The following is a 25,505-nucleotide window of genomic DNA, read 5'->3' on the forward strand; positions in this document are numbered from 1 at the left end:
TTTCAAAAGGGAGGAGATGTATGTGTGTATCTATGGGTGATTCATGTTGAGGCTTGACAGAAAACAACAAAATTCTATAAAGCAATTATCCTTCAATAAAAAATAAATTAATTTTAAAAATTACTGAAAACCTGGAACTAGGGAAAAAGAAATCAGTGGAGACATTTTCTGATGGCTTACTGAGTATTCTGTAGCAGACACTCTCTAGGAATTATTGATTCCATAGAGTGTGTAATTTTGATTGTCTTTTTCTTTTTTTAGATTAGGCTTTTTTACAACTGTATAAGAGTAGAGTTAATTTGTAGAAAATGGATGGGAGTGAAAATGATTCCTTTCAGAGAACTATACAAGTGATTCCTGATCACAGAAAGCAAATGAATTTTGTCCAGTAGAGATTCAGCTAATTTCCATCAGTTAGAAAAGCTGATTTCAAATATTACAAGTTGCTGCTCAGCATATTAACCAGTTTTGCCTCTAGTAGAAAAGTCATTTTGGAATGCCTTTGACTGACTGACTATATATTTCGTATCTCTGTTCCTCAAATTCTTTAAATTAGTTGTAGCATCTTAATAATGCCCTCATTAAATAATGAATAAAGTAAAATCTTTGACACATGTTCATTTTTATAATTACATGCTGCTGCTGCTGCTAAGTCGCTTCAGTCGTGTCCGACTCTGTGCGACCCCATAGACAGCAGCCCACCAGGCTTCCCCATCCCTGGGATTGTCCAGGCAAGAACACTGGAGTGGGTTGCCATTCCCTTGTCCAATGCATGAAAGTGAAAAGTGAAAGTGAAATTGCTCAGTCGTGTCTGACTCTTAGCGACCCCATGGATTGCAGCCTACCAGGCTCCTCCGCCCATGGGATTTTCCAGGCAAAAGTGCTGGAGTGGGGTGCCATTGCCTTCTCCAATAATTACATGAATGACATGTATTAATTTTTTGAAAATTATACTTTAAAAGATGCTTGCACTATAAGATCTTACATATTAGTTGACCAAAGATATGGAAACACTACAAAAGCAACATATAATCAATGATGAGCTATCAGTATGGATTTGAGAAGCTGTGGTAGAGTTTCTGGGTGACTGTTCTTTTTATTTACCCTGCGTTGCTTTTACTTCATTTAGCAGCTGATTCTACTTTGTATTAAGCAATGCAGAGGAAGGGATTGCAAACACAGATGAGGCCACACTCCTGTTCTAGAGTTGTTGACGGTTGTTAAAGAGAGAAACACAGGTCCCAAATGGCGTTATCTCTGTTAATGTCCTGATGCCAAACCTAGATTTAATACTTGACCTAATTGCAATTTTGACCTTCCCCAGGAATATAATTGTAATCGGACCACTTTGGAATTTTCTGGTCAGCCCAACTGAAATAAACTGCATGATTAGATTCTCATCATTTCCCCCAAAGAAGGTGACCAACCCTGAAACAATTATTCCTTTTCTTTTGTTAATAACTTCCTTGCCCCACTCTTCTTTAATAAAACTCTGCATTTTGTACAACTCCTCAGAGGGCCCTTCTGTTTACTAGACGGTGTGTTGCCTGATTCATGAATTGCTGGATAAAACCAACTAGGTTTTGAAATTTACTCAGGTGAATTTTGTTTTTTAACAGTCTAGTGTGGGAGAAAAACATTAATAAATCATTAACAGAATATGATAAAGGGTGGGGATGAGAATCACATTTGAGACTTTACTGTATCTTTATGCTTTATATTTATTATGATGTTTTATATTATTTAAACCTAAAATTTTGAGTAATTTTATCCCAGTTTTATAATTGGTGCACAGACAACGAGTTAATGGCTGTAATCATCATGAACAAGAAACTATGGGAAACCAAAAGCAAATTTACATGCTTTCATTCCTAAGACCAAGCGTTCCCCTCCTTTCTCATTTCATTTGGTTGACTCTGGACTCAGGTCAAATCCTGCTCTAAAGAGCATGGAATGGAAATCTAGTGCGGAGCTGGCCAACGAGGACTGTGTTGTCGCTGCAGGACTCTGGAGTCCTCCTCAAGTTTGGAATCCACCAGGACCCGCTCCTTTCTGGGAGGCAACACTGTCTGGAGGCTGTCAGAGACGGGCAAGGTTAGTTGACTTCCTTGAGCTTTGGGGCTTCAGTGTTGCTTGCAGCCTTTGGATACCTGGTATTTGAAGCGGGAGGGTGGGCGGTAGCACTCAGAGTCAGGTTGTGCTCTGGAGATCACCAGGAATGCACTTCTCCCCTCACTTCCCGCCTCCACCCACGGTGCTGGAGAGAGCGGCACAAGGTGGACTCAAACACTGGCAAATATTGACAGAAGTGAAGGTCACAGTAGGACCATTTAGCTTGAATCTGTTGAGGAATGATTGGCTTGCAGTTCAAAGGGATGGTCAACTGGATTTGCATAAACAACACAGGCCATTTCTGAAACTGAGTTTTAAAACTAGCAATTCTTTTTATCACCCCCTTGTGTCTTTCCTTGTACCAACTTCCTTACAGCTATTCTTATTTCCTATCATAGAATTTTTTTCTTTTCCCTTTCAGGGAAGAAAAAAATCAATACAACCCCGTCTCTAGAAAGGAGTGATTGGTCTGATCTTAAGTGGTGTGAGAAGACCTATTTTGATCCAAACCAGGGTCTTAGGCTGGGTTATTTCTAACCCGGTTCGAACAATTGATTGTAAGATGTTTTTTTGGCTTATGTGCTATCTTGTGGATGTGTGGCTGATTTCTGCCTCAGATGGTATGTATGCTTTTCTTAAGTTCAGACTGTAAGGCATTTTATATCAGCATGTGGATTATGAGGCATTCTGTCTAAGATTTTAATGAAATTGAAATTTATAAAAACATATTTCCTTTATTGAATAATCTCAGGTTACTTGGTGTTATGCTCTGTACTCAACAGTAAATATTTAATGACCTGGTTCTAAGAAGTGAGTCATTTTTTGCTACTTTCCCTTTTTGTTCTGGAAACGAAAAATGTATCAATTTCAAAATCTTGAGAGGTCTTATTTATGATAAACTCTGGTACCACTATTTGGAAAGGGGATTGTAATTTTAGGAGTGGATAACTAATGGCTGAATTTGAGTCAAACTCTTGTTTTTCTTTTGAAAACAAAACTTTGGGAATCCTTGGGGAGGAAAGGATGTGGATGTCCATGGACATGGGAGAATACCAGGAGTCAGAATACAAGGAGTCAAGCAAAAAAGACACTATGATGGGGACTCCAGTAAGTGCTTCCTCAAGGCATGTGACATGTCAAGAGAATCTTGTTTTTTTTTTTCCTTCCAACAAAGAGCTATCCAAAACTTCCCCCAGTGAATGATAGCATATTCATTGCAAACGAGGGAAAAGGACAAATTCTGGGGATTTAACTTATGTAACGATTTTTCGATGCCTCTAAGGGATGGAATGCCCTCACTCCTGAGTGCTGCTGTAAGTTTGATCTTTCTGCTTCTTTGTTCATCTTGTCATCCCACTGTATACTTTCACATCATACCTCTAGTAGGCCATGGTAAGACTTTATAAGAAAAAAATTCTCAACTTTTAGGAATCCATTTTTAAAGTACTCTAGTGGCAGTCTTTCCTTTGAAGGTATGTAGTCAGCTCTTGCGGAGAAGGCGATGGCACTCCACTCCAGTACTCTTGCCTGGAAAATCCCATGGACAGAGGAGCCTGGTAGGCTGCAGTCCGTGGGATCTCGAAGAGTTGGACACGACTGAGCAACTTCACTTTCACTTCTCACTTTCATGCATTGGAGAAGGAAATGGCAGCCCACTCCAGTGTTCTTGCCTGGAGAATCCCAGGGACGGGGGAGCCTGTTGGGCTGCCGTCTATGGAGTTGCAGAGAGTTGGACACGACTGAAGCAACTTAGCAGCAGCAGCAGCAGCAGTCAGCTCTTGTGTGTGTGTGTGCTCAGTCATGTCCAACTCTTTGCAACCCCATGGACTGTACCCTGCCAGACTCCTCTGTTCATGGGATTTCCGAGGCAAGAATACTGGAGTGGGTTGCCATTTCCTTCTACAAGAGACCTTCCAGAACCAGGGATCGAACCCAAGTTTCCCTCATTGGCAGGTGGATTCTTTAATACTGTGACACTTGGAAGCCCATTCAGCTCTTGAAAGTAAAGTAAGAGTGTTAGTCGCTCAGTCTTGCCCTACTCCTTGTGATCTCATGGACTGTAGCCTGCCAGACTCCTTTGTCCATGGAATTCCCCAGGCAAGAATACTGGAGAGCATTGCCATTTCCTTCTCCAGAGGATCTTCCTGACCCAGGGATCAAACCTGGGTCTCCCGCATTGCAGGCAGATTCTTTACTGTATGAACCATCAGCTTGTAGTCAGAATTAACTTAGCTGAATTAGTAGACCCAGTCACCCCTACAAGAAGGAAAGGATTTCTATGTATTAAAACTACTTTTTTTTTGTGGGGGAATTTTAGTTTATTTAATATCACAGTGCTTTAAAACTTTTATGTTATGAAAAAATTTAAACATATACAAAAGACAGAAGTATAAAATGAACTCATTTGTGGGACTTTTGAGGTCATCCAGTATCTAAGACTGTATGCTGCCAATGCAAGTGAGGTAGCTAAACCCCCCAGGCTCCAACTAAGACCCAGTGCAGCCAAATAAATAAATTAATTAAATATTAAAAAAGGGAACTCATATGTATTATCAATACATGACTTTTTTCATCTACAAGTCTGCTTTGCATTATTATTTTGTAGTAAATATATCATACCATTTTATCCATCATTTACTGTTTGAATTGGAAAAATTTATGTTCTCAATTTATAAATGTGATACCTGAAATCTGAGTGATTTGCTTAGGTTCACAAAACTCATTTGTGATGTCTATAAAGATGGAGAATAACTAGTCCACATGCTCTTTATTAATACTGTTTTTAGGAATGGCTAGATTAGTTTTGCTTCTTACCTAGAGTGAAAATTTCTCCTTTATACATACAGTAAAGCAAACCTGTATATTTGTCCTTTATTCATATTACCAAATTCACATCCCTCTGTATTCTTTTGTTTTTCCACCTGGGGAGAACAACAACAACAACAACAACAAAAAGTAAAAAAAAAAATGATGACTAATGTGTGTATCTGACAGGATGAAAGGGAAGGAGACACTTGCCTTAAACGTGGGCTCAAGAATTTTGAGCAATGCTTAACAGAAGAGAATGATGAACGTGCTATTGGTAATTTCCAGTTACATGCTTAATTTCAGTAAGTTCTAATGTCAGTTGTCACTCTTAGATGTTTCCTTACTTAGGGCAACCCAGTCTTTTCTCATCCTGCACTGATATGGTTTGGCTCCTGGTACCAGTCCGTAATGGGCTCCCCCGGTGGAACTAGTGATAAAGTGCCAATGCAGGAGAAGTAAGAGATGTGGGATTGATACTTGGGTAGGGACGATCCTTTGGAGAAGGAAATGGCAACAACTCCAGTATTCTTGCCTGGAGAATCCCATGGACAGAGGAGCCTGGTGGGCTACAGTCCATGGGGTTGCAAAGAGTCAGATATGACTGAAGCAATTTAGCAGCAGCAGTAGCAGCAACCAGTCCATAATAAAAGGTGAAGTTTTGGGAATTCCCTGGTGGTCCAGTGGTTAGGACTCTGCACTCTCACTGCTGAGGGCCCAGGTTCAATCCCTGGCTGGGGAACTAAGATCCCACAAGCTGTGTGGTGTAGCAAACAAATAAATAAACAAAAGATGCAGTTTTACTTCTTGTTTTCACTCTTCTTGATGAAGCCTGAGGAAGTCTACCCTTTGCTGTGGTGGGTTTCAACTTCGCCCTTTCAGCTCTCTGACTGTTTTCTTGTTCAGTGGGCCACTATCCTGACCCCTTGCTGGTGACTGATGAGTTCAGTTCCTTGGAGCCTGTGAATGTGAATGACACTTTCATGTTTAAATGCAATGACCATTGCATCTTTAAGGGCAGCAATTGGAGCCAGTGTCGAGAAAACCACACCCGGGTGACTCACTCTCCTGTCAGCAAAAGCAGTAAGTATAAGAGAAAAGAGTGAAAATCCCAAAGACACTGATCAGGAGTGAAAATCTAGACATTTGCCACAAATCCAAAACACTGTCCTCTTTCTTCTATCTGGGGGGAGGGTTTTAGGATCTAGCAGGCAGTCAAGAAAGAGTCAAGCCTCAACTCAAGCAATGGATTCTAATGAAATGATTAGTACCCAACAATAATCCTCCTGAAGTAGGATTCCTAGTAGGTCTAAAACAGGGTAGTTTGGGACATCTGACTATGTTTTATTAAAATTTCAAGATTAAGCAGTAACTTTTCTTGAAAGATACACAAAACAGGGGAAAAAACCATAATTCATTGCAAAATTACATAAAATAAAAATTGAGCATATTTTCTTTGTCAGTACAAGTTATAGCTCTTAGAGGTAATTGGTTGGATGTGTTTAATGACTTTTTATTCTGTTCACACAGATATTTAAATAAATGCACACACACATGAACAGACATTTGTTGCTGTTCAGTCGCTCAGTTGTGTCCAACTCTTTGCAACACCATGGACTGCAGCACACCAGCCTTCCCTGTCCTTCACCATCTCCTGGAGCTTGCTCAAACTCATGTCCATTGAGTCAGTGATTTCATCCAACCATCTTGTCCTCTGTCATTCCTTTCTTCTCCCACCTTCAATCTTTCCCAGCATCAGGGTCTTTTCCAATGAGTCAATTCTTCGCATCAGGTGGCCAAAGTACTGGAGTTTCAACTTCAGCATCAGTCCTTCCAATGAATATTCAGGACCGATTTCCTTTAGGGTGGACTGGTTTGATCTCCTTGCAGTCCAAGGGACTCTCAAGAGTCTTCTCCAACACCAAAGTTCAAAAGCATCAGTTCTTTGGTGCTCAGCCTTCTTTGTGGTCCAACTCTCACAACTATACACGTCGACTGGAAAAACCATAGCTTTGACTAGATGGACCTTTGTTGGCAAAGTAATGTCTCTGTTTTTTAATATGCTGTCTAGGTTGGTCATATCTTTTCTTCCAAGGGACAAGTGTCTTTTAATTTCATGGCTGCATTAAATGATTTTGGAGTGATTTGGAGCCTAAGAAAATGAAGTCTGTCACTGTTTCCATTGTTTCCCCATCTATTTGCCATGAAGTGATGGGACTGGATGCCATGATCTTTGTTTCTTGAATGTTGAGTTTTAAGCCAGCTTTTTTACTCTCCTCTTTCACTTTCATCAAGAGGCTCTTCAGTTCTTCTTCGCTTTCTGCCATAAGGGTGGTGTCATCTGCATATCTGAGGTTAACTGATATTTCTCACGGCAATCTTGTTTCCAGCTTATGCTTCATCCAGCCCAGCATTTCTCATGATGTACTCTGTATATAAGTTAAATAAACAGGGTGATGGTATATAGCCTTGATGTACTCCTATTCCAATTTGGAACCTGTCAGTTGTTCCATGTCTTGTTCTAACTGTTGCTTCTTGATCTATGTCATATGGGTTTCTCAGGAGGTTGGTAAGGTGGCTTGGTATTCCCATCTCTTTAAGAATTTTCCACAGTTTGTTGTGATACACATAGTCAAAGGCTTTAGCATAGTCAATGAAGAAGAAGTAGACATTTTTCTGGAATTCTCCTGCTTTTTCTGTGATTTCATGAATGTTGGCAATTTGATTTCTGGTTTCTCTGCCTGTTCTAAATCCAGCTTGAACATCCAGAAGTTCTCTATTCATGTATTGTTGAAGCCTAGCTTGGTTAATTTTGAGCATTGCTTTGCTAGCATCTGAAATGAGTGCAATTGTGTGGTAGTTTGAACATTCTTTGGCATTGCCCTTCTTTGGGCTTGAAATGAAAACTGACCTTTGCTAGTTCTGTAGCCACTGCTGAGTTTTCCAAATTTGCTGGCATATTGAGTGCAACAATTTCACAGTATCATCTTTTAGGGTTTGAAACAGCTCAACTGGAATTCCTTCAGCTCCACTAGCTTTGTTTGCAGTGATGCTTTCTAAGGCCCACTTGACTTCACATTCCAGGATGTCTGGCTCTAGGTGAGTGATCACACCATTGTGGTTATCTGAGTCATGAAGATCTGTTTTGTATAGTTCTTCTTTGTTTTCTGGCCACCTTTTCTTAATATCTTTTGTGTCTGTTAGGTCCATACCATTTCTGTCCTTTATTTTGCCCATCTTTGAATGAAGTGAGCCCTTGGTATCTCTAAAGTTCTTGAAGAGATCTCTAGTCTTTCCCATTCTATTGTTTTCCTCTATTTGTTTGCATTCATCTCTGAGGAAGGCTTTCTTATTTCTCCTTGCTGTTCTTTGGAACTCTGCATTCAGATGGGTGTGTCTTTCCTTTTTTCCTTTGCTTTTCACTTCTCTTCTTTTTAGCTGTTTGTAAGGCCTCCTCAGACAACCATTTTGCCTTCTTGAATTTCTTTTTCTTGGGGATGGTTTTTTATCACTGCCTCTTGTACAGTGTTATGAACCACATATTTACCTACAAAGATGGGATTTTACTATCTGTATTTTTGAAATAGCTTTATTTTTTCATGTAACAATATACATGAGAGCTTTTTCAGATCAGTATGTAAAGCTCTGTCTCCTACTCTTTAAGTATATGTGGCTATGCCATCTCTCATATTGATGAACATTTATTTCTATATCTTATTTCTATTTCCATAGTTTTGCTTTACAGTGATGAAATGAATGTGTGTGTGTGTGTATATATATATATATATATATACATGTGTATACACATACAACTTTATGCTATTATTTTTACAGGATAGATTCCTAGAGTGAGTCACATGATATCATCATTTGAAAAATATACATAAAAAATCCAAGTAATTCTATTAATTACTAATTCTTGGATACAAAATAAATATTGAAAAATCAACAGTTTCACTTCCCGGTAATAGTTATTAGACGAATATTGAAATGTAAAAATAATTCCATTCATGAGACCTTTATCAAAATTCATCAAAGAGTGGAAAAGAAGGTATGAATGAAAGAAAAGATCCAAGACACACAGACTCAGTATTACAATGTAATCCTAACCAGAGTTTTCAATTTAAAAATAAAAAAAAGTAATAAAAAATCTCATTTGGAATGGTACATATCTGACACTGCAAAATTTAATTCTTTATTTCAATACTTCATGTTTTGGAGCAGTTTTAGGTTTCTAATAAAATTGAGAGGAAGATACAGAGATTCCCCCTGCTGCCCCCGCACCCACACATGCACAGCCTCCCTCCCATTATCAACATCACTCGCAGAGTGGTACATTTGTTATAACTGACACATCATTATCATTCAAAATCCAGAGTTTACCTGAGTTCACTGTTGGTGGTGTACATTCTATGGATTTGGACCAATGTTTAAGGACATATGTACATCGTTATAACCTCATGTGGAGTAGTCTCACCACCCTAAAAATCCTCTGTACTCTGCTTATTTATAACTTCCCCCACCCTTCTCAGCCACTGATCTTTTTGTTGTTTCTCTATTTTTGCCTATTTCAGAATGTCATATAGTTAGAATCATACATTTGTAGCCTTTTCAGATAGGCTTCTTTCACTTAGTAACATCCATATAAGTTTCCTCCATGTCTTGTCATGGCTGATAGCTCATTTCTTTTTAGTGCTGAATAATATTTCTGGATGTACCACCATTAACTTGTCCATTCACTTTCTGAAGGACATCTTGGTTTCTTCCAAGTTTGGGCAATTAGAAATAAAGCTGCTAAAAATATCCATGTGAAAGTTTTTGTATGGATGTAAGTTTTCACCTCCTTTGGGAGTTGGATTGTATGATCAGCGTATATTTAGTTTTTTTAGAAACCACCAAAATATCTTCCAAAGTGACCCCAAAGTGCAAAATACCATTTTGCATTCCCATCAGCAGTGTATGAAAGATAACGTTGCTCCAAATCTTTCCTAGCATTTGGTTTTGTCAATGCTCCAGAATCTGACCATTCTAATAGATGTGCAATGGTGTCTTGTTGTTTTAATTTATATTTCCCTGACATATAATGTAAAGCATCTTTTCATATGCCATCTGTACATCTTTGGTGAGGTGTCCATTCAGAACACTGTAGTTCCTCAGTCAACTCATTGCAATTCTTCTTTCTTTCTTCCACATAACTTTGAAATCAGGTTTTGATCTTTTGAAAATTTATTTGCTAATTGCTCAAGCAATACACCTCTGTTGTAGAAAAATATAGAAGATAAAAGAAGAAAATATTTAATTACCTACAGACCTATCACTCTAGAATGACAGAGTACTTCGTATATAATTTTCAGACTTTTTTTTTCTATTCATAAATGTTGGTATATGACTGTTTTACAAAAATAGTATTATATTACACATGCTTTTTTATGCCTTGGTGTTTTAGTTATCTTTATGTTTTGAAGACCTTTATTTTTCAATAAACATACCTACATAATTACTATGAATTTAGCCACTAATCTTGATCAACATGTTTAGACTCATGTAACCTCAGAGCTGAAAGTGACCTTAGGGATAATATTATTTAGCCTGCTCATCTTATAGATTAAGGAGGAAGCCCAGAAAGGGGAAAAGGCTTGTTTCATGCCATATGGTTAGTGGAAGGGCCAAAAACAAAACACATAACATCTAGTACCTTGCCTGATTCTCTCTCCACAATTTTACAGACTCACTCTCTTTCCTCCCAGTTCTGTTCTCTTTTTTCCTGAAGCTCTCATATAGTACAACTGTCCCACAGGGGCAGTCAATCTCCATCAGAGCTCACTCTATTTATCTACTGTTTCAAGAGTTCTTCCATCTCTACCTAAAATCTAATTTTTCTCTTCTTGTACACTGACAGTTAGCATCTCTACAACTTAACCTTCCTTTCCTCACACTCCTGTCAATCAGAAAGTACTTTCAAATCTCTAATGACCCAGAGAATGAGCCAGGGTGGGGAGTCTTTCCCATGGACAAATATGATTTTGACCAGAAAGAAATAAATGGAGAACATGTCCGAGATCCCACGTGGGCTGCTCTGAAGATGGCGGGTGCTGGTCTAGACCATTGCACTGTGGTGGCTGATGTTGTGCTCTGAGCATTATTCCAGGAGTGCTTCACAACTGTCACTCTTATAATCCTGTCTACCAGGAGACTGTGGCCCTCCTGAGACTCCAACTCATGGCTATTTTGAAGGAAGAGATTTCAAGTCAGGATCTACCATCACTTATTACTGTCAAGCAAGGTAAGTGTACTGCAGACTTTTGAACATAAGACTTTGCCCATTGACTGGTAGCCTTGCTTTAGAAATGCCCCAGTCTGTCTTAACCTTGTCCGCTGGTTATCAGGCACATTCTGATTTTGAGAGCTGCTTTACCCACTGCCAGGTCTCCCCAAGTTCTAGAAGACAGTCTAACTTTCCTATTTATCCTAACTTATGTATCACTTTCTTTTCTCTTAGCTAAGACAAAATGGAATGTTTAAAGTTTTTCTAAAAAATAGAAGAACAAAAAACTAAACCAACCCCCCCCCCCCCACAGAATATATGAAAGTATAGGAATAGAATTATTTAGATCCTTGCTGTTAGTGTTTAGTCTCTAAGTCATGTCCAACACTTCATGACCCCATGGTCTGTAGACTGCCAGTCTCCTTTCTCCATGGGACTTCCCAGGCAGGAATATTGGAGTGGGTTGCCATTTCCTTCTCAGGGCATCTTCCTAGACCAAGGATTGAACTCGTGTCTCCTGCATTGGCAGGCAGATTCTTTACCGCTGAACCACCAGGGAAGCCCATAGATCCTTAGGACATCATAATTAAAGCCTAACCTTAACTTAGACTGCCTGGTCGCCCCTTTAATGATCTCCTAGCCTTTTCTTTTTCTGGCCTCAATCTTATTAACCCATAGTCATGAGGCCTCACAGGCATTTCTATCTCCAGTGGATTTTTCCATCAACTCTCCTGTTTTTCTAGTTGATTTATTTGAAAGCTGTCTCTAGGTTTCTACTGCTTTTTGGAACATAGATGACAGTTGATTTTAAAAATTACTGAATGATGAAGAGTTTCCTCCCTTACCTTCCCCAGCCCAAACTCTGTGTTTAAAAACACATATTTAGAATTTTTCATTCCTCCATATCTTACATGCTGATATATTTCTTGGGTCCTCTCCATCCCCAGGACAGTGGTTTTACTTTATGATTGTTGTGTGATACTGAGATAACTTAAGAATGCATTAGAGCTCTGGGGCAAGAAAGTAGATTCTAGTATTTCTATTTCACAGTGTGAAATACTATTAACCAACTTTAGTTGCCCAGTTCAAGAAATGGAAGGGTAAAAGTTGTTTCCATTTTACCTTGTGCCCAGGTACCGCCTGGTGGGCACACAGCACCAACAGTGCATTGATGGGGAGTGGACCAGTGCCCCTCCCATCTGTGAGTTGATCCAAGAAGCTCCCAAACCAGCCGAATTAGAGTTGGAGAAGGCACTTGTAAGTAGTGGGCTCTTTTCTGTCTTATTCACAGTGGTGACCCCAGGGCCTGATTTCGGTGCTGGCACATGCTCAGGAAATAGCTGTTCATTTGCAATGCCTTTGAATGGGCTCATCTTGGCCTGTTTGTAGAGTGGGACTCATAAACTACTAACTCATGTTTTTGTATATGAGCTCCCATTCTCCACCATCACCATTAATGTCTCATGAAGCTCTGTTGGTAAGAACTGTTGTCTCATGTGCTTTAAAGAGCAAGATACATGATTTCATGTCTTAGACTTGGAAGTATTGCTATGAAAAGTCTCTAAAATTTTTCCAGACTTTAATAAAAATCACAAAAACACGGAAAGATCTGTTTTCATTGAGACTCCTCTCTTTTTGTTGTTGTTGTTTAGTTGCCAAGTCATATCCAACTCTTTGAGACCCCACAGACTATGTAGCCCACTAAGGTCCTCTGTCCATGGGATTTCCCAGACAGTAATACTGGAGTTGGTTGCCATTTCCTTCTCCAGGGGATCTTCTCAATCCAGGGATCAAACCCACACCTCTTCCCACATCTCCTATGGGAAGGTGGATTCTTTACTACTGAGACACCAGGGAAGCCTGTCTCCTCTCTTAGTCTATATTTATTACTAAGATGATGAGTAAACTTAAATCTCTAGATTTTATTTTTTGCAAATAAAAAATGACCCTAATGGCAGACAGTGGTGCCTTCCCCCAAGACACACCTAACTGCAAGGTTTTATATATATCTCTGTGCCCCTGTGGGAGGAGAGTGACACTTGGCAGCATCCTGGAAGGGGCTCAGGCAGTCCACAGCCATCCTGCAAATTTAGATGATTCATCATATTGAAGACCCAGATTCCCACTGAAGCCTTCATTTGGGGACCTAAATACCACTCATTAGCTTCTGAGGGGTAGCAATGGGTCTCAGTTCTTAAACTGTAATTTAAAAAAGTGTTTTTCTTCAGCTTGCCTTTCAGGAGAGTAAGGAACTTTGCAAAGCCATAAAGAAATTTACACAAAGGTTAAAGAAAAGTGACTTAACAATGGAGAAAGTAAAATATTCTCTGGAAAGAAAGAAGGCTAAGTTGAAGGCAAAAATGTTGCTCTGATCTTGTAGCTGAGCAGACTGGTAATAGAAATACTCCCATGAATAAAATTTTCTCTTGTTGTGAAATTGGTTTCAGATTTTTCTCTTTTTGGACTGAAATGCATTTTCGTAGTAACCAGCTGCCGTTGTATAATACACTGTGTGTGTGTGTGTGTTGAAAGTAGAATGACCAAGTGATTGTTTAAGACCAGAATTAACTGGACATGGAACAACAGACTGGTTCCAAATAGGAAAAGGAGTACGTCAAGGCTGTATATTGTCACACTGCTTATTTAACTTCTATGCAGAGTACATCATGAGAACTGCTGGACTGGAAGAAACACAAGCTGGAATCAAGATTGCCGGGAGAAATATCAATAACCTCAGATATGCAGATGACACCACCCTTATGGCAGAAAGTGACGAGGAACTCAAAAGCCTCTTGATGAAAGTGAAAGTGGAGAGTGAAAAAGTTGGCTTAAAGCTCAACATTCAGAAAATGAAGATCATGGCATCCGGTCCCACCACTTCATGGGAAATAGATGGGGAAACAGGGGAAACAGTGTCAGACTTTATTTTTCTGGGCTCCAAAATCACTGCAGATGGTGACTGCAGCCATGAAATTAAAAGACGCTTACTCCTTGGAAGGAACGTTATGACCAACCTAGATAGCATATTCAAAAGCAGAGACATTACTTTGCCAACAAAGGTCTGTCTAGTCAAGGCTATGGTTTTTCCAGTGGTCATGTATGGATGTTAGAGTTGGACTGTGAAGAAGGCTGAGCGCTGAAGAATTGATGCTTTTGAACTGTGGTGTTGGAAAAGACTCTTGAGAGTCCCCTGGACTGCAAGGAGATCCAACCAGTCCATTCTGAAGGAGATCAGCCCTGGGATTTCTTTGGAAGGAATGATGCTAAAGCTGAAACTCCAGTACTTTGGCCACCTCATGCGAAGAGCTGACTCATTGGAAAAGACTCTGATGCTGGGAGGGATTGGGGGCAGGAGGAGAAGGGGACGACAGAGGATGAGATGGCTGGATGGCATCACTGACTTGATGGACGTGAGTCTGGGTGAACTCCGGGAGCTGGTGATGGACAGGGAGGCCTGGTGTGCTGTGATTCATGGGGTCGCAAAGAATCGGACATGACTGAGCGACTGAACTGAACTGAACTGAACTGAATGGGGTGTGAAACCACAAGGCTTCCCTGGTGGCTCATATGGTAAAGAATCTGCCTGCAATGCAGGAGACCTGGGTGTGATCCCTGGGTCAGGAATATCCCTTGGAGAAGGGAATGGCTACCCACTCCAGTATTCTTGCCTGGAGAATTCCATGGGCAGAGAATTCCATGGGCAGAGGAGCCTGGTAAGGTGCAGTTCTTGGGATTGCAGAGTTGACACGACTGAGTGACTGACACTTTCACTTCAATGAAGAGGGAAGGGTTTAATTTTCTGTCTAAAAGAGGATGGGAAACTTAGATCACAGCTAAGGTATAAGGTATTTATTTTTTTTTGGCTGCACTGCATGGCTTGTGGGATCTTAGTTCCTTGAATAAGGGTTGAACCCCAGCTCTCCACAATGAAAGCGTGGAGTCCTAATTGCTGGACTACTAGGGAATTCCCACCTCATTTTTCAATATGAAATGCAAATGATGAGGCAAAAATTAACCTCAAATTAACCAAAACTTATGAGGCAAATATTAATGTCTTATTTTAGGAAAATAGGTCAGCACATTTGTATCTTATCAAAACAAAAGTAGAATTAGAAAACAAACTCTCACCTGGGTCTCCCCAACATCCTGTTTATAAAACAAGGCTTCCAAATCTTCTGCAGTAACATTGCTTACTGCCTTTTGGATGAAACTTAGATCTATATGGTCAATTTGAGATGCTGCAACACCTATGAATATGTTATCCTTTTTTCAGAGGGCAGAAGAAATAGGAATCCTAAGGTTTTCTTGCCAAGATTTTATATTATCTGATATGACCAGCTTTTTCCATCTCTCACTCTGATCTCTGTAGGAAACATGTAGGAACTCTGGGTAGGATACAAAAAAAATACAGAAGAGAGCTGGTAACCACTAGCTTGTTGTCTATAACTGTGAATTTATTTCCTCTTTATTGTACTCATTCATTTGTTTTAGTTTTTAGATTCCATATACAACTGATGACATAGAAGATTTGTCTTTCTCTGCCTGACTTCTTTCACTAAAGCATAATACCCTGTAGGTCCATCCACATTGTTGTGAATGAAAGTCATAAGCTTTTTAACCAAGTAAATCCACTCCTAGGATTAATCTAACTTGACCAAAATGATTTTAAACTTAAAGTTGTTCATTATATTATTGCCTATATTGTCTATATAGCAACTAGCAAGACCTTGTGAGCTTTAGAAATGTCCAATCTAAGGAAAATTTTTAATAAATTATGATACATCAAATGTAATGCAGTCTTTCACAGTGATAATTATGGACAGAAAATTTAAAAAATATAATCTTATAATCTTAAGTAAAAATAAAGTACAGAAGAGCAAGTACTTATAATAGCATTTATATAAAACCTTTATTCTTGTAGAAAAGGACCAGGCAATAATAGGTGCAGATGAAAACAGTTGTCTTAGAACGGTGAAATTCTCTTCAAGTTCTTTAATGTTTTATATTGTATTTTTAATATTAATTTTTTAAAAAGGTGGTGCAAAGAGGCAAGAGAAGGGTGGAGCATATTTAGGGTAACCCACATAGCCTGGATAAAGCATGAGAGGTGATGAGAGAGAAGGAAAGATATATTAAAGTCAGTTTATGGAGGATTTTAAATGTCAAGTTAGAAAATTTGAACTTTATTTTGTAGACAGTGAGTAGAGATGGAAAACTTTCAAGCAAGGAAGTGATAAGGACAGAACATAGATTTCTCTCACAACAGTATGTTGTAGAGGTATAGGAGGAAAAGGACTGGGACAGAGAAACCAAGGAAAAAGCCATAGCAACAGCCCACCTAAGAGACAATGAAAACCCGAACCAGTTTGATGGCATGAGAAATAGAAAAGAAACAGCAGACTTGAGAGACATTGTGAAATCAAAACAACTTGTCAACTTATGAAAACATTGGAAGATGAGGGGAGGAAAGGTTTAAAGGTGAGTCTGAAATTCCGTTCCAGGAAGCCTGAATTAATCTTGTGGTCAGAAGGTGAAGTTTCTGGGCAGGAAATGAGAAGTTCTTCCTTATTGTGTATAAAGGTGCTTATAAGATTTCTAATGGGCAATAAAAAAAATCAGTTTGAGTTTTAAAGAGAAATGAAAGATAAAGGTGTATTACGGGGTAGTCCCTACAGGGAACAGTTAAAGCCATGAGAACAGGTGAGATAAAAAGATGTAAAGAGAAACAGTTTTAAAAAGAAGAACTTGGGATGTATCTGCATTTGGGGTTGAAAAGTAGGAAGAGAAGGTAATAACAAACAAGGAAAGACAGGAAAGTTTAGGGTAATGGCAGTCGAAGGAGAAGCTTCAGAAAGGAGGTGATCCACAATTGCCAGAGGCTGCTGAGAAGCCAAACTTGATGAGTTAAAGAAATCTTGGATTTGGAGACAAGGGCACATGTCACAGAGGTGTGTCAGTAGAGTGGGAGGAAGCCAGACTGAAGACCACAATGGGAGGGATGAAGAGTGACTGTAGAGAAAAAGTGGGCTTGAAACATAGGAGATTCTTTTGAGAAGTTCAACATCTCACAACAGAAGAAAACTTGAATTTGAGGTTTGGTAAGACTGAGGGAACATTTCAGGATGACACACACTGAAAATAAGTAAGGAAAGAAAACAAATCTCTTCTGACACAAGAGTAAATAGGGAAGACAATTTGAGGAAGAGAGAAGCTAACGTGGAATGATTTCTTAGTAAAGTAGGAGGCAAGATTATCTGCTAAGAGTAAGACAGTTTGGTGAACTGGAGAGAAAAATTTGGAACAGTCACTATGGAAAGTAAAGAAAAGAACTCAGACTGAGAAATGGAATTTGATGACCCAGCTTTAAAGGTTATATTTCTGCTAACTTCATTGTCAAGACTGCATAATTTTGGATCTTCTTTTATTCTTAGTTCAGATCAGTCACTCAGTCATGGCTGACTCTTTGCGATCCCATGGACTACAGTATGCCAGGCTCATTTTTGTTAAATCCCCAAATCAGCTTCACTTTTGTGACTTGGCCCATGTTCTCTCTCTCTCTTTCTTTTTTTGGCCCCACCACATGGCTTGCAGGATCTTAGTTCTCTGACTAAAGATTGAACCTGGGCCCTGGGAGTGAAAGTGCTGAGTCCTAACCTCTGGTTGTTGTTATTCAGTCACCCAGTTGTGTCTGACTCTTTACAACCTCATGGACTTCAACCTCCCTATCCCTCAGGCCTCCCTGCCTTCTCTGGGAGTTTGCCCAAGTTCATGTTCATTGCATCGGTGATGCCGCCCAGCCATCTCATCCTTTGATGCCCTCTTCTCCTTCTGCCCTCAATCTTTCCCAGCATCAGGGACTTTTCCAATGAATCATCTATTCACATCCAATGACCTAAATAGTGGAGCTTCAGCTTCAGCATTAGTCTTTCCAGTGAATATTCACGGTTGATCTTCTGTCAGATTGACTGTTTCGATCTCCTTGCTGTCCAGGAGACTTTAGAAATCTTCTCCAGCACCATAGTTCAAAGACATCAATTCTTTGGCGCTCTGTCTTCTTTATGGTCCAACTCTCACAACTATACATGACCACTGGAAAGACCATAGCCTTGACTATATGGACCTTTGTCAGCAATGTTTCTGCTTTTCAACACACTGTCTAGGTTTATCATCATTTTCCTGCCAAGAAGTAATTGTCTTCTGATTTCATGGCTGGAGTCACCATCCACAGTGATTTTGGAGACCAGGAAGAGGAAATCTGTCACTACTTCCAACTTTCCCCTTCTATTTGCCATGCAGTAATGGGGCTGGATCATGGAAAAAGCAGGAGAGTTCCAGAAAAGCATCTATTTCTGCTTTATTGACTATGACAAAGCCTTTGACTGTGTGGATCACAATAAACTGTGGACAATTCTGAAAGAGATGGGAATACCAGACCACCTGATCTGCCTCTTGAGAAATCTGTATGCAGGTCAGGAAGCAACAGTTAGAACTGGACATGGAACAACAGACTGGTTCCAAATAGGAAAAGAAGTTCATCAAGGCTGTATATTGTCACCCTGTTTATTTAACTTATATGCAGAGTACATCATGAGAAACGCTGGACTGGAGGAAGCACAAGCTGGAGTCAGGATTTCCGGGAGAAATATCAATAACCTCAGATATGCAGATGACACCACCCTTATGGCAGAAAGTGAAGAGGAACTCAAAAGCCTCTTGATGAAAGTGAAAGAGGATAGTGAAAAAGTTGGCTTAAACTCAATATTCAGAAAACGAAGATCATGGCATCCGGTCCCACCACTTCATGGGAAATAGATGGGGAAACAGGGGAAACAGTGTCAGACTTTATTTTTCTGGGCTCCAAAATCACTGCAGATGGTGACTGCAGCCATGAAATTAAAAGACGCTTACTCCTTGGAAGGAAATTATGACCAACCTAGATAGCATATTCAAAAGCAGAGACATTACTTTGCCAACAAAGGTTTGTCTAGTCAAGGTTATGGTTTTTCCTGTGGTCATGTATGGATGTGAGAGTTGGACTGTCAAGAAGGCTGAGAGCCGAAGAATTGATGCTTTTGAACTGTGGTGTTGGAAAAGACTCTTGAGAGTCCCTTGGACTGCAAGGAGATCCAACCAGTCCATTCTGAAGGAGGTCAGCCCTGGGATTTCTTTGGAAGGAATGATGCTAAAGCTGAAACTCCAATACTTTGGTCACCTCATGCGAAGAGTTAACTCATTGGAAAAGACTGTGTTGCTGGGAGGGATTGGGGGCAGGAGGAGAAGGGGACAACAGAGGATGAGATGGCTGGATGGCATCACTGACTCGATGGACGTGAGTCTCAGTGAACTCCTGGAGTTGGTGATGGACAGGGAGGCCTGGCGTGCTGTGATTCATGGGGTTGCAAAGAGTCGGACATGACTGAGCGACTGATCTGATCTGATCTGATCTAATGGGGCTGGATGCTATGATCTTAGTTTTTTTTTTTTAAATATTTAGTCTTAAGTCGGCTCTTTCACTCTCCTTCACCCTCATCAGGAGGTTCTTTAGTTCCTCTTTGCTTTCTGCCATTACAGTGATAACATCTGCATATCTCAGGTTGTTTATGATTCTCCCACCTATCTTAATTCTGGCTTGTAACAGCCAGTGTGCATTTCTCCTGATGTGCTCAGTGTATAGATTAAACAAACAGGGTGATAGCAGACAGCCCTGTCCTACTCCTTTCTTGATCTTAAACCAATCAGTTGTTCCATACAGGGTTCTAACTGTTGCTTCTTGACCCACAAATAGGTTTCTCAGAGACAGGTAAGATGATCTGGTATTCCCACCTCTCTAAGAGCTTTCTGCAGTTTGTCATGATCCACAGAGTTAAAGGAGTTGGCATAGTCGATGAAACAGAGATAGATGTTCTGAAATTCCCTTGCTTTCTCTGCTGCTGCATCACTTTAGTCATGTCCGACTCTGTGCAACCCCATAGATGGTAGCCTACCAGGCTTGTCGTCCCTGGGATTCTCCAGGCAAGAACACTGGAGTGGGTTGCCATTTCCTTCTCCATTGCATGAAAGTGAAAAGTGAAAGTGAACTCGCTTAGTCGTGTCTGACTCTATTGACCCCATGGACTGCAGCCTACCAGGCTCCTCCGTCCATGGGATTTTCCAGGCAAAAGTACTGGAGTGAGGTGCCATTGCCTTCTCCATAATCCATCAAATGTTGGCAATTTGGTCTCTGGTTCCTCTTCCTTTTCTAAACCCAGCTTGGATATCTGGAAGTTCTTGATTCACATAATGCTGAAGCCTAGCATGCAAGATTTTAAGCATGACCTTACTAGCATGGGAGATGAGAGCAACTGTCCAAGGGCTAGCATATCCTTTAGTACTTCCCTTCTTGGGAATTGGGATGAGGATTGACCTTTTCTAGCCCTGCTGCCACTGCTGCTAAGCTCTGGACCACTGGGGAATTCCGCATTTATGCTCTCTTTACTTCTAGTATCTAATAATTTCCACTTTTCATTCAACGCCCTGCTCAGATTTCCTATATTTTGTCAAAACCTCTTCCATGGTTCAACTCCTTTTCTGAAAATTTTATGAGATTTTGGGCACTAGTGGTAAAGAACCTGCCTGCCAATGCAGGAGGCCTAAGAGACCCAGGTTCAGATCCCTGTGTCAGGAAGCTCCCCTGAAGGAGAAAATGGCAACTCACTCTAGTATTGTTGCCTGGTGAATCCCACAGACAGAAAAGCATGGGGGCTATAGTCCATAGGGTTGCAAAGAGTCAGACATGACTGAAGTGACTTAGCATGCACGCATGCAGAGAAAAAGCGAAATGGTCATGAGAAATTTCTCTTAATAGCAGTCCCCTGAGCACAAAACCTTAATCCTGAGGATTAAGAGCTTAAATGGATAAGGTTGGAGTACGTTCTTAGGACCGCATTTGATAACAAACATGGCTGACCCTTCATTGCATCCTTCTGAGCAGTGCTCAATGGTGGACCAACTTCTGGAGGTCATGCAATTTTGAAGTACTAATTATGTTCCAAGCAACTCTGCACATTGCCGGGAACTCAGTAAGTGTGTTAAGCTCCTCACCTTCTGTACTTTCTTGGAGTGGGTTGGAGACTAGTACAGGGGAAGGCCAGCCATCCCCTGAGCCCCAGGAAAGCCTGTTGGGCCTAGAATCTTGGAAAGTGTATCACTTTTGTGGACCTAGTTTGAACCCTGCACTATCCAAAGTTTCCAGGATAGCTGATTTGCATGTTGTATAACCCTCTTTTGTTTACGGGAAAAAAAAAAAAAAAAAAAGAATTCTGGCATCAAATTTATATTACCCGTCTACTTAGGGGAAATGGTTGGCAGAGAAGAAAATAAACAATTGCAACATATTATCAAGAAAGGGCTAGTGAAGAAGAAGGAGATTAGATAAACACTACTGCTTTATTTATGCTGTTAATCATTCACTGGGTCACTAGAGAGTGTCTGCCCATCCATTTCTACCTGGCCGTCCCTGGACAGCCAACCACATGGCTGGAAGTGAGGGAATTTTTGGTGAGGCCAACTTCAGGGTGTTCTTGTAAACTCTTATCTGAGGAGGAACTAATGCTATTTCAGATCAAAGCAGTCTTCCTCCCTAAGAAACTACCCAAGGAACGATGATAGAGTCTTCTTCCTCGGCTGTCTGCAGGTCAGTGGATTATTTGGGGTATTTTGGGGGAAAGGCTGGTGGTTTGGCCCTTTAAAGAGAACATGATTATATGGATAATAGACAAAACTTGGAGTGTTTTCAACAGAAATCTTTTTAGGGATACTGCATTAGGAGACAGTGTGACTTGAAAAGTACTTGTAATCCCTACTGAGCCTTGATTTTCTATTATAAGTGGGGGAATAATAATGCATACTAATAGACTGAAGAGAGAAAGAAGTAAGAAGTTGTTCTTATTATTGCTCCTAAAAGTTGAGAGTGTTGGTTTATAAATCCTTTACCATCACTCCGCATGGGGGAGTTGAGACAGGAGGTAAGCCAGATGTCCCAAAGAGAGACATGGGAGACCGGTTTCCAAAGTCTACATTCTGAAAATTGGTGCAATTTCCTTTAAAGATTTTATGATCCCCTTATCTCCTCCACCAGTGACAGCAAAGACCTTTAGATTTACTCAGAAGGAGGATATTGGTCAGCGTCCAGTTAGTATCTGAAGCTAGAGGTCTGAATTGTCCCAATTTCTTTTCTCTCCCTCAGTTTTTGAATCTGGTTGTTGATTAGCTTTCCTTCTTGAAATTCCCTTCTCTTTTCACTGGGCAAGACATAGTACTCCTCTGGTTTGAGTTTTAATTCTTCAACCACCCTTCTGTTTGCTGACTCTTGTTCTGTCCCTAAATGTAGTAGTAAAGGAGAATACAAAGTAGAGTGCCCAAAAGGGGAAGTAAAATCAAAGAAGATTTATATTAAGTTTAGAGATACATTATAATATGGCTCAGAAAGAAGGAGCTGATGAGAGTTAAAGAAATTCTAGGAAAGAGAAAATTGTGGAAGCAAGTTCTTTCTGGAGTCTGCAAGGAATGTAGGAAAGACTCACTTAGACTGGAGAAAAAAAGTTATTTTTTCCAGAGGTATCTGAATTTTTAAAAAGGGAATTTTAAAGAAATAAATTTTAATATTTAATACTTGAATAAATTAATAATAAAAAAATTAGTTAACTTAAAAAAGTAATCTCTAATGAGAGGGGAAATTTGGAGGCTGAGGATTTTCCCAGAGCCTCTCAAACTGTACTGCCTTGCAAATGCCAATGGTATTTTTCACAAGAGACCCTCCATGGTGACCATAGTGCTTGAGTTGGTTTCATTTCTATAGGAATTTAAAAGGCGATAGTGAAATATCAGGGCATTTGCTAAGGAAGTCTTAGCTTTTCAGTGGGTAATTCATAATTCTAGGGTTTGTAGGGAATATAAGGAAAATCTAAGTTTAATGTCATCATTTTAAGGATGAGAAACTGAGACTGGGGAGCTGATATAGCTTCTTCAAGATCACAGAAATTGACTGGCACTGCTGGGACTCAAATCAGGTCTCCTCAGCTCGTAAGTCTGAGCCTCCATCTCCATACTCTGTGGTTTGCTGAGTCCTGTGCAGGCTCTGCTGAGGTACCACAGTGAGTCATGGTGATGAACTGGAAGTGCTCCGCCGGGCCCAGTGAGCCACCACACACCCTGGGAACCGGCAAGGGGAGGAGAATCACTGAATCATCTCTTTAAAATTTACAAAGCACTTCCGCACAGATTATTTCATTTGGTCCTCAGTAGGTGTTTAGTCATTCTCACTCTAAGGACAAAACTAATTCACATTTCATTTGTTTCACATTTATTGGATAACTATTATTATGCCAGTTAATATTAGGTTAGAAACTGGAAGATTGGGCAACCGGCAATTGGGTAAACACCTTTGCTTTCAAGGGTCCTACAGTCAAGGGGCAAACGCGAATAGATAGTTACAGTACAATATAGTGTTACAATGAATATATCAGCAAGGTAATTAGGGAAGCATAGCAAAGATTGATATTTCTTGGGTGTAGGGGTTGGGCAATTCTTCACCAATGAGGTGGCATTTGATCTGGATAAGGCACAGTTATCAAGACAGTATGGTACTGGCACAAAGACAGAAATATTGATCACTGGAACAAAATAGAAAGCCCAGAGATAAATCCACGCACATATGGACACCTTATCTTTGACAAAGGAGGCAAGAATATACAATGGATTAAAGACAATCTCTTTAACAAGTGGTGCTGGGAAAACTGGTCAACCACTTGTAAAAGAATGAAACTAGAACACTTTCTAACACCATACACAAAAATTAACTCAAAATGGATTAAAGATCTCAACATAAGACCAGAAACTATAAAACTCCTAGAGGAGAACATAGGCAAAACACTCTCCGACATACATCACAGCAGGATCCTCTACGACCCACCTCCCAGAATATTGGAAATAAAAGCAAAAATAAACAAATGGGACCTAATTAAGGAACGCGGGTATACCTGTGGCGGATTCATTTCGATATTTGGCAAAACTAATACAATATTGTAAAGTTTAAAAATAAAATAAAATAAAAAAAAAAAAAAAAAAAGCTTCTGCACAACAAAGGAAACTATTAGCAAGGTGAAAAGGCAGCCTTCAGAATGGGAGAAAATAATAGCAAATGAAGCAACTGACAAACAACTAATCTCAAAAATATACAAGCAACTCCTACAGCTCAACTCCAGAAAAATAAATGACCCAATCAAAAAATGGGCCAAAGAAGTAAATAGACATTTCTCCAAAGAAGACATACAGATGGCTAACAAACACATGAAAAGATGCTCAACATCACTCATTATCAGAGAAATGCAAATCAAAACCACGATGAGGTACCATTTCACGCCAGTCAGAATGGCTGCGATCCGTGTCTACAAGCAATAAATGCTGGAGAGTGTGTGGGGAAAAGGGAACCCTCTTACACTGTTGGTGGGAATGCAAAGTAGTACAGCCACTATGGAGACCAGTGTGGAGATTCCTTAAAAAACTGGAAATAGAACTGCCTTATGATCCAGCAATCCCACTGCTGGGCATACACACTGAGGAAACCAGAATTGAAAGAGACACGTGTACCCCAATGTTCATTGCAGCACTGTTTATAATAGCCAGGACATGGAGGCAACCTAGATGCCCATCAGCAGATGAATGGATAAGAAAGCTGTGGTACATATACACAATGGAGTATTACCCAGCCATTAAAAAGAATACATTTGAATCAGTTCTAATGAGATGGATGAAACTGGAACCTATTATACAGAGTGAAGTAAGCCAGAAAGAAAAACACCAATACAGTATACTAACACATATATATGGAATTTAGAAAGATGGTAACAATAACCCTGTGTACGAGACAGCAAAAGAAACACTGATGTATAGATCAGTCTTATGGACTCTGTGGGAGAGGGAGAGGGTGGGGAGATTTGGGAGAATGGCATTGAAACATGTATAATATCATGTATGAAATGAGTCGCCAGTCCAGGTTCAATGCACGATACTGGATGCTTGGGGCTGGTGCACTGGGAGGACCCAGAGGGAGGGTATGGGGAGGGAGGAGGGTTCAGGATGGGGGACACAGGTATACTTGTGGTGGATTCATTTCAATATTTGGCAAAACTAATACAATATTGTAAAGTTTAAAAATAAAATAAAATTAAAAAACAAAACAAAACAGGAAGTTAAAAAAAAAACAAAAAAACAAAAACCAATGACACAGGGTGGAGTGAAGGAAACTCTGAGAACATAAACCCTGACCATGGAAGTAGGTAGAAGA

At 40.0% G+C, this 25,505-nt stretch overlaps 2 protein-coding genes and 1 non-coding gene across 14 annotated transcripts in view; all 3 read left to right on the forward strand.

Annotated features, from left to right (window-relative positions):
* The first annotated feature begins 1,936 nt into the window (after positions 1-1,936).
* Positions 1,937-13,585, forward strand: C4BPB (complement component 4 binding protein beta). 2 transcript variants are annotated; one of them, XM_070384425.1, is made up of 6 exons: positions 1,937-2,094; positions 2,534-2,732; positions 5,824-6,000; positions 11,107-11,200; positions 12,316-12,439; positions 13,411-13,585. In XM_070384425.1, the coding sequence occupies exons 2-6, from the start codon at positions 2,675-2,677 to the stop codon at positions 13,552-13,554; spliced, it is 597 nt and encodes a 198-aa protein (XP_070240526.1). In that variant the 5' UTR covers positions 1,937-2,094; positions 2,534-2,674; the 3' UTR covers positions 13,555-13,585. The 2 variants fall into 2 exon arrangements, with proteins under 2 accessions (XP_070240526.1, XP_005891706.1); XM_005891644.2 differs by lacking the exon at positions 1,937-2,094 and having other exon boundaries at positions 2,469-2,732.
* Positions 5,587-5,659, forward strand: TRNAE-CUC (transfer RNA glutamic acid (anticodon CUC)). The gene has a single exon. It is a non-coding gene; the product is annotated as a tRNA-Glu (tRNA).
* Positions 13,586-21,633: 8,048 nt separating the features above from the next.
* The window catches only part of C4BPA (complement component 4 binding protein alpha), a 47,021-nt gene continuing 43,149 nt past the window's right edge, over positions 21,634-25,505 (forward strand). For 6 of the 11 annotated variants that reach the window (XM_070384605.1, XM_070384607.1, XM_070384608.1 and 3 more), the window contains exon 1: positions 21,635-21,854. Coding sequence is in view for 3 of the 11 variants with exons in the window: in XM_070384601.1 (XP_070240702.1) it covers positions 21,823-21,854 (32 nt within the window). In the remaining 8 variants the exon portion in view is untranslated. Of the gene's footprint in view, positions 21,855-25,505 lie in introns of all 11 variants that reach the window. The other 5 variants (XM_005891641.3, XM_070384603.1, XM_070384601.1 and 2 more) reach the window with 1 other exon arrangement.

The sequence above is a fragment of the Bos mutus genome, chromosome 16 (genome assembly GCF_027580195.1).
Source record: "Bos mutus isolate GX-2022 chromosome 16, NWIPB_WYAK_1.1, whole genome shotgun sequence".
In the NCBI taxonomy this organism is placed as follows: Eukaryota; Metazoa; Chordata; class Mammalia; order Artiodactyla; family Bovidae; genus Bos; species Bos mutus.

Coding starts and splice junctions, on each gene's coding strand:
- C4BPB (XM_070384425.1), top strand. CDS start 2,675: ATGTTTTTTTGGCTTATGTGCTATCTTGTGGATGTGTGGCTGATTTCT. Junction 6,001..11,106: donor CTCTCCTGTCAGCAAAAGCA/GTAAGTATAAGA, acceptor CCTGTCTACCAG/GAGACTGTGGCCCTCCTGAG. Junction 12,440..13,410: donor TAGAGTTGGAGAAGGCACTT/GTAAGTAGTGGG, acceptor GTTTTTCTTCAG/CTTGCCTTTCAGGAGAGTAA.